Genomic DNA, 12,746 nt, shown 5'->3' with positions numbered 1-12,746 from the left:
TTGTTGCTGCGCAACTTATACTATTTAAGATTAAAGTCTAATAAATTAATTATTGTACTAATGTAGGGTTAGATTGAGGCTCACTATGAAAATTTTAATAAGAGAGATCAACTACTAACTAATTAAGGTAGCTAAAGCATTTACTTTTTATTTTGTTGGAGGATTTTTTTTTGTTGCCTCGTTTAAACATGTGAGTTTAAGAGAGAGAGAGAGAGAGAGAGAGAGAGAGAGAGAGAGAGAGAGAGTGAGTGTAGCCTATCTAATAAGTATTTTAAGTCTCCTTATTTATATGTAGCTCTTGATCCATATTTATTACACATGTAGCCTATCTAATAAGTATTTTAAGTCTCCTTATTTATATGTAGCTCTTGATCCACATTTATTACACATGTATCTCTCTCTCTCTCTCTCTCTCTCTCTCTTAGGGTTTCATTGTGCTAACTATTACACTTCAACATGACCCATCTCACCCTTCTCAAGGGCTTCTATGTCCTTCTCGCCGCTACCACCACCGTAGCCGCTGCTGCTGTAGTCTGCTACTTGCTCGTACTCCTTTCGACCGCCTCCCGCCTCTGGGCCTTCACCGCATGCGTGTTGCGGTTTCAAGTCAATCGGATGAACCTCTGACCCCCTTCTCGGTCGTCACGCTTAGGTTCACGATCTCGACAACTTCGCTCGGGCAATTTGTACTCTTCTATCATGGGCCTCTTGTTCTTGTAGGCTATGTAAAGCACCATTTGCATGATACCAAAGAGAAACCCTAATATATTTGGCATCTATTTGCATGAGAAAAATAATAACAATAATAAGTTGGTTAGTAGCAAGAAAAAAGATTATTACACTAAGACAAATAGAAAGAGTAAATTAATAATCCATTACCGCGACATATTTATCCTTCGTTTAGCAAACCATATCCGAACCAAACAACTGCGCTCAATGTGAGGGTGAATGAAAGCGAGAACGGCATGAACTCGACGCTCTTCGTACGAATTACAAGCCTCTAAAGAACACAAACAAAATGCTAATAATTATTCATGTATAAACAATATCAATGACACCAAATCTGTAGTACATATATGTGTTTTGGTACTCACAATGATACTTAGTGGTGCGGCGAAAACGCTCACGGAGAAGCCCACACAGACCCAACCGAGAATGTGAACTCGATCGGGCCTTCGATAGGAGGAGAGTAAGAAGAAGAATCAAGCAAAGACTCCGACGTTCAAAACTAGTAGCATTTTTACTGTAAAAATCTGAATGAAATGAAATGAGATGTGTCAATATCAAGAATGCTATTGTAAATATATGTGTATATATAACAGTTGTATATTTTTCAATACTTTGGCACTCTTTTGGAGCGTAAACGAGATACATGACGATGTACACCGTCTCGATGAGGCATCCGAACGAGTTGATGCTGATGGGAGGAGCCTTCGTTCGATTTAACGAGCGCGGTAAAATATCCACAGCATGGCACTGAATAATGCGACAACGTAGGGCACCGATTGAACCCTTCGGTCGATTTCTTCCAATAAATGCGGTAAAATGTGGCCTTAAAATAGCAAAAACCTATTACATGCATGATTAGTTAGCACAGCTTAACAATGGAAAAAGAGTACTATAAGGAAAATGATATGTAGATGAAGATATATATTATATATATATATATATATAATAATATATTATATATATATATATACTATATTATTATATATATAGATTGAGCTAGAATACTCTCGAGAGTAAACGAGCCGTTTAACTCGAGTTGTTTGGATGATAGAGCTTCCAAATTGACGACGCTCCGTTGAACATGATCTATACCACTTGAAGTGTTTAGAAATCAAATTTCATAATCTTTTCGACATCATTTGCTAATGATCCAAAGGGTTCAAAATTTGTAATTTTAATGGTGGATAAGAGACGTTTCTCGTTTAACGTGTAAAGATATCCAAATCAATTGAATTTTTGTTAGAAAATTCTTTAAACATTTAAAACAAGATCTATACTCTTGATCTTGATTACAAGACTCCATATCATCATTTTTTTAAAGAATATCATTTCAGCCATTCATTTTTCTGTTCACTAGATGGATATAAAACAATATCGAAAGTGCGTGAAATCTGATTTCTAGGTAGTTTAAATGGTTTAGATCATAATTTAACGGAGTCGATCGTCAATTTGGAAGCTCTATCATCGAAAACAACTGAGGAGTAAACGGGCTCGTTTACTCTCGAGAGTATTCTAGCTCAACTCTATTTATATATATATATATATATATATATATATATATATATATATATATATATATTATTTATTTATTTATTTATATATATATATAATTCTTACACTGGGCTTAAATACACCACACATGAGATGAAGTTACCTGAAATATAAACAATTCATGAGAAATAGTTAGTATATAGATGTTTTAGTAACACCAACCATTGGGTTTGTTGTATACATCTTTCTATAGTGATCAAATGATTAATATTTTCCTGGTGCATTACTATTCTAATTATTTGATGAGTCTTTTGGGTTACAATTAATGGCCTATTTTATATATAAAAAAGGTAAAGAGTTTCTTAGCAGTTAGAAACAAACAAAAGATTGAAAGGGACTAAAAAACTTCTAATTAAGTTGCACTATTCTCCTTGAATGTATACAAATATGTGTATATATATATATAGATGCACCCAACTCACTATTTTTCTTTTTTTGAAAAAAAAATAAAAGGAAAGAACAAGAACACAACAGTACATTATTATAATTGCTAGTAATTAACTACTCCCTCTTCCTTGGAAGAAACAATAAAAAAGAAAACCAAGTTAAAAAAAAAAAAGAAGCCTTAGCTTATTGAACTATATGGAAAATAAGGGGAGTTATTTTATATATATATATATGCGTGCGTGCGTGTGTGTGTGTGTGTGTGTGTGTGTGTGTGTGTGTGTGTNTAGTAATTAACTACTCCCTCTTCCTTGGAAGAAACAATAAAAAAGAAAACCAAGTTAAAAAAAAAAAAGAAGCCTTAGCTTATTGAACTATATGGAAAATAAGGGGAGTTATTTTATATATATATATATGCGTGCGTGCGTGTGTGTGTGTGTGTGTGTGTGTGTGTGTGTGTGTGTGTGTACATATATTTACCTAGGATGCCAAAGATGAGGACCAAAGGGTGGTTTAAAGGCAAAGGAGCCATCTCTCTCTCTCTCTCTCTCTACAAAACCCTAACACTCTTCGCCTCGTCCGAGCGCCGAGAATGGACCGCGAGGAGGCTCGCCAACCTCACGAAAGCACACACGGCGCGGCCGGAGGTGGTGTGGAGTTGGGGCTTTGGATACTTGAGGCTTGAGAGGAAGGTGAAGAATGGTCTCTCTATTTATAGTGTAAGGGGATGAGAGAAAGAGAGAGAGAGAGAGAGCATTTCATGTTGGATTTGGCCCACGTGATATATTCAAGTCAATTCATAAAGATACGGTCAATCTATCTAAGTCGATCTATAAAGATATATGGTAGATCTTACGATTAGGATGTATCGTACATGTTTTTGATGGATGGACGTGATTTAACATCCTTACATTAAGTTATATATAAATATGTAACATACGGGAGTCTCGGTCTAACTCTAATCTAATTGTCTGTGATGACTCCATCTTCGGGGATAAAAAATTTAGACTCGAAACTTTCCGTTTTATTTGCAGATCGCGAACGAGGACGAACCATGAGCAAAAATCGCCGCCTACAAATCGGATAGAGATATTAAAATTATGGCAGAAAATACGATCATAATTTTTTATAAATGAATAAATTTATTGATGGTTTGCGTTAACGGTAACATCGGCGGGCCTCAATCGAGACCGGCGTTCGGAAGAACGGCATCGCCGGCTCGGCCGTATTGAGCGAGCAAGAAATAAAAAATAAAAAAAAAGGGGCATAAAGCGCCCCATTACGGCCGTACCAACGGAGGCTGCTTAGGTGGCAATTAAAAATATAATAATAAATAATGGCTGCCGTACGACTCGTTAGGGCCGTATGAGGCAGCCCATGAGGGGCTGCCTTGGTGCGGCCAACACACAAAAGAAAAATAGATTATTTATTTATTTATTTTAATACAAGAAAATAAATTATATATATATATATAAAATTTCGGTTTATAATTTTTCTTCGTGACTCGTATTTCAAGAAGTCTATATTGAAATTATATATAACGTCTAGTTTAGTTATATATGATTTTCGTTCTGCTCGTTTCTTTATTTGTGATTTTAAAATAGTGCGTTTAGATTAGTTTTTACGGAATAATTTTTACATTATTATTCTAAACACATGTAAAGTGATCATGAAAAATTTGGAGTTGAATATATAAACTTCATACAGTTTATAAATCTTGAGTCACATAAAATTATTGAGAAAATTACTTTGGAATTTTATTATTTCCCGTTGCGTTTTGGAATAACGTATAATTTTCGGTCATTCAATATTATATAAAGATTAATGTGAGATTAATTATGTTTAGGAGTAGCCATAGCATTCTAGTCCTAATCATGGTATATATATGATCACTTATGGTATTTTTATAAGATGATATTGATTTAAAGTTAATCCGAAAATTCATATATATGGATTCCCAATTTATTTTTTAAATAGTCATTCAATGTCAAATAAAGTTATTCGTATTTTTCATTATGCTCAAGAGTAGTCATAGCATCCTATAGATAATGAAGAATATATAAGAATTTTACTGATATTGAATTAAAGTTTGACTATTTATTGCAGTCAAATAAAATTTTTGAATTTTGACTCGAATAAGATAGTGGATTAAATTTCTAGATAGCGAGTTTTCTTATGCCCGCAGGTATAGAAATCTTGTTATTTAGAAATTAGTTTTCTGCTAGTCTTATTATTAAAGTAGATGAATTCTATGCGTGTAGCACCTCTGCCCACAGGAATGTAGAATTTATCTAATTTAAAGATTATTATTTTATAGTAGGCGATAAAGTTCAATATTTTCTTTATTTTTGCAGCTTCTTCCTCTACTACGTACATTTCTTAATAATATTTCTCGTATCCCTATGCTTACTGGAGACAATTATATATTCTGATTGGAAAGAAATTATTTCTTTTATTTTGGGTTATATGGATTTAGACTTAGCCTTGCACGTTGAGCAACCGCCTAAGGTAGTGGGGCCAATGACTCCACAGTAGAAATCCATGCAGGAAAAATGGGAGCGATCCAACTGCTTAAGCTTGATGCTTATAAAGTCTAGAGTATCAAAAAGTATAAGGGGATCAATTCCAGAATGTAATAAAGCCAAGGATTACCTAAAGACTATTAAGGAGCAGTTTGTTAGCTCCGATAAAGCTTTGGCGAGCATGGTGATGAAGCGACTTTCGGGTATCAAGTACAGTCGAGCCAAGGGTATGCACGAGCATATCATAGAGATACGGAACACAGTAGCTCAACTAAAGGTTTTAAAAGTTGAGATCTCCGATACTTTTTTAGTCCATCTAATTCTAAACTCATTACCGCCTGAGTTTGACCCTTTTAAGATCTCTTATAATACACATAAGGATAAATGGTCAATAAATGAATTATTGATCATATGTGTTCAAGAAGAGGAAAGACTTAAGCAGGAGAAGCCGAAAATTATAACAGAATCTGTTAATTTGGCAACTTAGCGCAAAAGGGGAAAGAGCAAGCGTGTCTCTAATTACAAGAAGTCAGCTCAGTTGCCAATAAAAAATTCTGGCAAGAAAAATCAATGCTATATCTGTAAAAAGAAAGGACACATGAAAAAGGACTGCTTGAAGTATAAAACTTGGCTCGAGAATAAAGGTATTGAAAGTATCTATATTTATTATGAATCTCATTTAGTTAATGTTCCTAAAAACACATGGTGGATTGATTTTAGAACTACTGTACATATCTCAAATATCATACAGGATTTTCACAACCTAATGATGTTGAAGCCAAATGAAAGGATTTTAATTAGCGGAGAAGGAAATAATCTCAAGTTGAAGCCGTAGGAAAGTTTATTTTAGAACTTAGTACTGTTTTTGTACTTGAACTTGAGGATGTTTTTTATGTTCTTAAATTTTCTAAAAATTTAGATTCCGTTTCTAAATTGAAAAATAAAAATTTCAAATTTTTATTTGAAAATGAATCTTTTACTATGTTCTCCGATAGTATTATTGTTGGCAATGGTTGTTTGGTAGATGATTTGCACAAATTTAATTTGAGTCAATCTTTTGAAAATAATTTTAATGTTAATCATGGCATTGGTGTTAAAAGGAACATTCTTAAAGAAAATTCCTTCTATTGATGGCACAAGTGTTTAGCCCATATCTCTTTAGAGAAAATAAAGAGATTAATAAAAAAAAAAAGGATCTTACAAGATCTTACTTTACCGATTTTAGTACTTGTGTGGAATACATAGAGGAAAAGCATACTAACAAAAATACCACTAAAAGTGCCAGAAAGAGTTCCAAAATTTTTGAGATCATATATACAGATATCTGTGGACCTTTTCCTACTCCTTGTTTCAATGGTCAGAGATATTTTATCTCATTTATTGATGAGCATTCAAGATATATATATCTCTATCTCTTATTTGAAAAATCTGAGGCTCTTGATGCTTTTAAAGTTTATAAGTTTGAGGTAGAGAAACAATTGGATAGAAAAATCAAGATTGTAAGATCCGACAGAGGGGGTGAGTATTATGAAAGATATACGAATAAAAGTCAAATGGCAAGTCCATTTGCTCAATTCGTCGAAGGTAAAGGTATCATTGCATAGTATACGATGCGTGGTATGCTTTAACAAAATGGCGTTGCCAAAATAAAGAATAGAACACTCATGGACATGGTAAGGAGTATGATTAGCAACTCTTGTCTTCCATCTTCTCTTTGGAGTGAAGCACTAAAGACAGCGGTGCATGTTTTAAATAGGATTCCATCGAAGGCTATTTTCAAAACTCCTTTTGAGTTATGAAAAGAGTGGAAATCTAGTTTAAATCACCTGCATGTATGGAGATGTCCAACTAAGGTGAGGGTTTATAATCCACACATAAAGAAGATGGACCCTCGAACAGTTAGTGGATATTTCATTTGCTATGCGGTAAACTCCAAAGGATTCAGATTCTATTGTCCAAATAACTCATCTAAGATAGTTGAGGCCAGAAATGCCAAATTTCTTGAGAATTCTGAAGCTAGTGGGAGTGTTGTTCCTCAAAAGATAGATTTTGAGAAAATAAAGGATTCAACTGGTTATCCATCAGCCGATAATAATCTAGTTGCTCTCCCAGGAGGTCTGTTTAAACATAATGGAGATCAACAAATTTTGGAGCATGGAAATGCTAAACCAGTTGAACCTCTCCATGAAGAGCTGTCCCAAGAGGAACAGATAATTATAGAGCCTGCTGCACAGAATAATAAAAATCTGTAGAAAGAGATTGGCTTAAGAAGTTTCTTAAGAAAAAGGAGATCGGCAATTCCTGATGATTATATAGTCTATCTTCAGGAGTCTGACTTTGATGTCGGGCACCATAAAGACCCATGAACGTTTTCAGAGGCCATGTAGGGAGAAAAATTCTCTCTATGGTATGATGCCATGAAGGAAGAGATGAAATCTGTGGCGAATAATAAAGTTTGGGATCTCGTTGAGTTACCACAAAGAGTCAAAGCTATTGGCTGTAAATGAGTCTTCAAGACCAAAAGGGACTCTTTAGGTAACATAGAATGATATAAAGCCAGACTTGTTGCCAAATATTTCACTCAAAAGGAAGGCATTGATTAACATGAAACCTTTTTTCCAGTATCAAAGAATGATTCATTAAAAATTATCATGATTTTGGTACCTTATTTTGATTTGGAATTACATCAGATGGATGTGAAAACGGCATTTCTAAATGAAAATATAAAGAAGATAGTCTATATGCAACAACCCGAAGGTTTTAGCATAAATAAAAATAACCACCTTGCTTGCAGATGAAAGAAATCTATATACGGACTTAAACAGGCTTCCTGTCAGTGGTATATCAAGTTCCATAATATAATTACTACATTCGATTTCTTAGAAAATGTTGTGGACCGGTGCATATACCTTAAGGTTAGTGGGAGTAAATATATTTTATTAGTTCTGTATGTGGATGACATTCTACTTGTAAGTAGTGATTTTAATTTGCTTAAAAGATTAAAGATTTGCTTTCTAATAATTTTGAGATGAAGGATATGGGTGAAACTTCTTATATCATTGGCATAAAGATTCACAGAAATAGATCTCAAAGAATTTTGAATCTATTTCAAAAAGTCTATATCGAAAGAGTTCTAGAAAAATTTAATATGGCAAATTATGCACCTATAACTGCGCCTATTATAAAAGGCGACAAATTCAATCAGAAACAGTGTCCTCAGAATGATTTAAAACGAGAGCATATAAAGAGTATATCCTATGCTTCTGTAATAGGGAGCTTGATATATGCGCAGGTCTGTACCAGACCTTATATAGCTTATGTAGTAGGAATGTTGAGTAGATACCAAAGTAACCCTGGTCTTAATCATTGGAAAGCTGCAAATAAGGTTATGAGATATTTTTAAGGAACAAAGGATTATATGCTCATCTACAGACATTCTGGCCATCTTGAGGTGGTTGGATATTCGGACTCTTATTTTGCTGGATGCGTGGATTCTAGAAAATTCACATAAGGATATATTTTCTTACTTGCTCAAGGTGCTATATCTTGAAGGGGCACTAAGCAAGATACAGTTGCTACATCCACAATAGAAGCAGAGTTCATCGCTTGCTATAAGGCTTCGTCACAGACTTTATGGTTGAGAAATTTTATCTCAGGTTTAAGAGTTGTCGACTCTATTTCAAGGCCAATTAAGATTTATTACGACCACTCTACTGCAGTGTTCTTAGCCAAGAATAGTCGAATTACAGATCGCAATAAACATATTGATATAAAGTTTTTTGCTGTGAAAGAATATGACAAAAAGAATATGGATATCCAATACATTGGGACCGAGATGATGATTACTGATTCTATGACTAAAGCATTGCCGGCAAACAAATTTAAGGATCATATTCATCATATGGGTATTTTGAGTCCATTTACAGTTTAAGTATTTTTTCTTATATAAAATTTTAAAGACTATTTTTATTTTAATAAGAACACATTTTGGTTTTTGCACATATGCACATAAAGTTATCTTTTGTACATTAAAGTATTATTGTGCACTAAAGAGGGACTCTGAGTTGAACTTATAATAAGTTCATACGGTTATAACTCATAAAGTTATTTGATTAAGGAATACGTACTTTTGATACATGGAAGGAAGTGTTTATCTTTTGCGGCATAACCGCTATGATTAAAGTTTTGTGATTTCTTGGTCAAGTGGGAGATTTTAACTGTATAATTTAGTTGGTACCTAATTGTAAGGACTGAGATTTTTGACAGTGTAACTAAACTCTCTGTTGATGATGTTTATGTGTGTAATTTAATTACATAAGCACTCGTCAAGTTACAGGAGAAAATGAGCTAAAACGGAAAAGTTACGCAATTATTAGTTTTCACTTAAGTGAATAGTAACTCCAGTTTTTCGGAGAAGCCACGGAGTAGAGTTGGCTTCTGGTGCGTATCGGACTCCGTTCATAGCAGTCCAATAGCTCGTTTCGAAGGATTCAGTTATTCTGGAACCAATGGCATTGACGGATTTTAGATCCGATGCACGGTTTTCGAGAAAAAGGGATTTTATCGAAATGGGGGTTTTCGCTCTTTGCTATTCGTGCAGTTTAAAGCTCCTCGTACTCTGTGCATGTGACCTAGAGTTGAGTGGAGGACGCTTCTAGTACCTACTGGTGGTAGGAAGCCCAAATTTGAATTCGAGTTAAAGGTTTTAGGGTTTATACCTTGGTATATGTGCGATATACGGATTAATTTGAGAGCGGATAGGTTTCGGCGTGAATCGGAGATCAAATCGGACGAAACGAAATGCTAGATTCGATGCCCCCGACGTGCTGAACGCGCTGGAGCAATCCGTTCGGCAATCCAACGGACGGATCGTCGGGAATCGTGAAAAGTCTGCGGAGAGGTCAATTTGGCAAAATCAATTAATCCATTTCCTGTTGGATTGGCCCACTGATATATATCAATTCATCCAGATAACGGCATCTATCGTAAGTCGATCTATACAAGATCTATATGGTAGAATCTTAACGATTAGCGATGTATCGTACATGTTCTTTGATGGGATGGACTGATTTAACATCCTACTTTAGTTATATAATAATATGTAAGCACTAGGGAGTCTCGTCTACTCTAGCGTCTAATCTCTATTGATTCCTGTGAGATCCATTCTTCCGGGGAATAAAAAATTAGACCTTCGAAACTTTTCCGTTTTATTTGCAGATCGCGAAACGAGGACGAACACATGAGCAAAAATCTGCCGCCTACAATCGGATAGAGATATTAAAATTTAGCGCGAGAAAATACCGATCATTAATTTTTTAGTAAATGAATAAATTTATTGATGCGTTTGCGTTAACCGTAACATCGTGCGGCGCCCTCAATCGAACCCGGCGTTCGGAAGAACGGCCAATCGCGGCTCGGCCTATTGAGCGAGAAGAATAAAAAATAAAAAAAAGAGGGCCATAAGCGCCCATTACGGCCGTACCGAAACGGAGGCGCTTAGTGGCAATTAAAAATATACATAATAAATAATGCTGCTGTTACGACCGTTAGGGCCGATGAGCAGCCCATGAGGGCTGCCTTTGGTGGCGGCAAACACACAAAAGAAAAATAGATTATTTAATTTATTTATTAATCAAGAACAAATAAATTAATTATATAATATAGAACTGTCGTTTATAATTTTTCATTCGTCGACTCGTAATTTCAAGAAAGTCTATATGAAATTATATAGCTAACGTCTAGTTAGTTATATATGATTTTCGTTCTGCTCGTTTCTTTTATTGTGATTTTAAAATAGTGCGCTTTAGATTAGTTTTTCGGAATTAAGTTTTACATTATTATTCTAACACTTAAAGTGATCATGAAAAAATTTGAGTTGAATATATAAACTCATACAGTTTATAAATCTGAGTCACGCATACAAAATTATTGAGAAAATACTTTGGAATTTAATTAATTTCTCGCGTTGCGTTTTGGAATAACGATAATTTTCGGTCATGTCAATGATATATAAAGATTAGTATGTGAGATAATTTGTTGTTAGAGTAGGCCAAGCATCCTAGTCTAATCATATGGTATATGATAATGATCACTTATTGGTATTTTAGTAGAATATATGATTTAAAGTTAATCCGAAATTCCATATTATGGATTCCCAATTTATTTTTAAATAGTCATTCAATGTCAAATAAAGTTATTCGTCATTTTCATTAGTGCTCAAAGTAGTCATAGCATCCTATAGATAATGAAGATAATAAGAATTTTACTGATCATTGAATAAAGTTGGAACTATTTTATTGCAGTCAAATAAAATTTTTGAATATTTGACTCGAAATAAGATAGTGTGGATATTAAAATTTCTGATAGCGAGTTTTCTATGCGCAGGTATAAGAAATCTTGTATTTAGAAATTAGTTTTCTCGGCTATTCTTATTATTAAAGTAAGATGAAATTCTATCGTTGAGCACGATCTGCCCACAGGAAGTAGAATTTATCTAATTTAAAGAATTATTATTTATAGTAGGCGATAAAGTTCAATAATTCTTTTATTTGCAGCTTCTTCCTCTACACGTACATTTCTTAATAAATATTCCTCGGTATCCTATGCTTACTGAGACAATTATATATTCTGATTGGACAGAAATTAATTTCTTTTATTTGGGTTATACTGTATAGATTAGCCCCTTGCAGTTGAGCAATCCGCCTAAGGGTATGCGGTCAATGACTCCAGCAGTAGAAATCCATGCAGGAAAAATGGGAGCGATCCAAACGTTAAGCTTGATGCTTATAAAGTCTAGAGTATCAAAAACGTATACAGGGGATCAAATTCCAAATGAATAAGCAGGCATTACTCTAAAGACTATAAGGCAGCAGTTTGTTGCTCCGATAAAGTTTGCAGCATTGGTGATGAACCGACTTTCGGGACAAGTACAGTGAGCCATAGGTATGACACAGAGCTTATCATAGAGATACGGAACCAATAGCTCAACTAAAGTTTTAAAATTGGATCCTGCCGATATCTTTTTACGTCCATCTAATCTAATACTATATACCTGCCTGAGTTTCGACCCTTGTTAAGATCTTATAATACACATAAGATAAAATGTCAATAATGAATTATTGATCATATGTGTCAAGAAAGGAAAGACCTTAAGGCCAGGAGAAAGCCGAAAATTATAACAGAATCTGTAATTTGGCAACTTAGCGCAAAAGGGGAAAGAGCAAGCGGTCTCTAATTAGCAAAAAAAAAAGAGGAGTCAGCCTCGTTGCCAATACAAAATCTGGCAAGAAAAATCAATGGCTAATATCTGTAAAAAGAGAAATGAACACATGAAAAAGGACGGCTTGAAGTATAAGAACTTGGTCTCGAAATAAAGGTATTTGAAAAGTATCTATATTTATTAATGAATCTCTATTTAGCTTAATGTTCTCTAAAAACACATAGGTATTTTGATTTTAGAACTACTGTCAATATCTCAAATATCGATACAGGATTTTCACAAACCTATATGATGTTGAAGCCAAAGAAAGGATTTTATTAGCGGAGAAAGAAAGAATCTCA

The 12,746-nt window shown here is 34.3% G+C and overlaps 2 protein-coding genes and 1 pseudogene across 2 annotated transcripts in view; 1 reads left to right on the top strand and 2 right to left on the bottom strand.

Moving 5' to 3' along the window:
• Positions 235–12,746, bottom strand: part of LOC109726183 (bidirectional sugar transporter SWEET14-like) — a 94,454-nt gene continuing 81,942 nt past the window's right edge. The window contains exon 7 of the mRNA XM_020255665.1: positions 235–323. The gene's annotated coding sequence lies outside the window, so the exon portion shown is untranslated. The remainder of the gene's footprint in view (positions 324–12,746) is intronic.
• Positions 268–3,333, bottom strand: LOC109726184 (annotated as a pseudogene).
• LOC109726735 lies at positions 5,206–5,673 on the top strand. Its single transcript, XM_020256522.1, has one exon. The coding sequence runs from the start codon at positions 5,206–5,208 to the stop codon at positions 5,671–5,673; it is 468 nt and encodes a 155-aa protein (XP_020112111.1).

This window comes from Ananas comosus, linkage group 21 (assembly GCF_001540865.1).
Source record: "Ananas comosus cultivar F153 linkage group 21, ASM154086v1, whole genome shotgun sequence".
Lineage (NCBI taxonomy): Eukaryota > Viridiplantae > Streptophyta > Magnoliopsida > Poales > Bromeliaceae > Ananas > Ananas comosus.
Note: the sequence above shows the minus strand (reverse complement) of the source record. Positions and strands in the feature narration are given on the sequence as shown.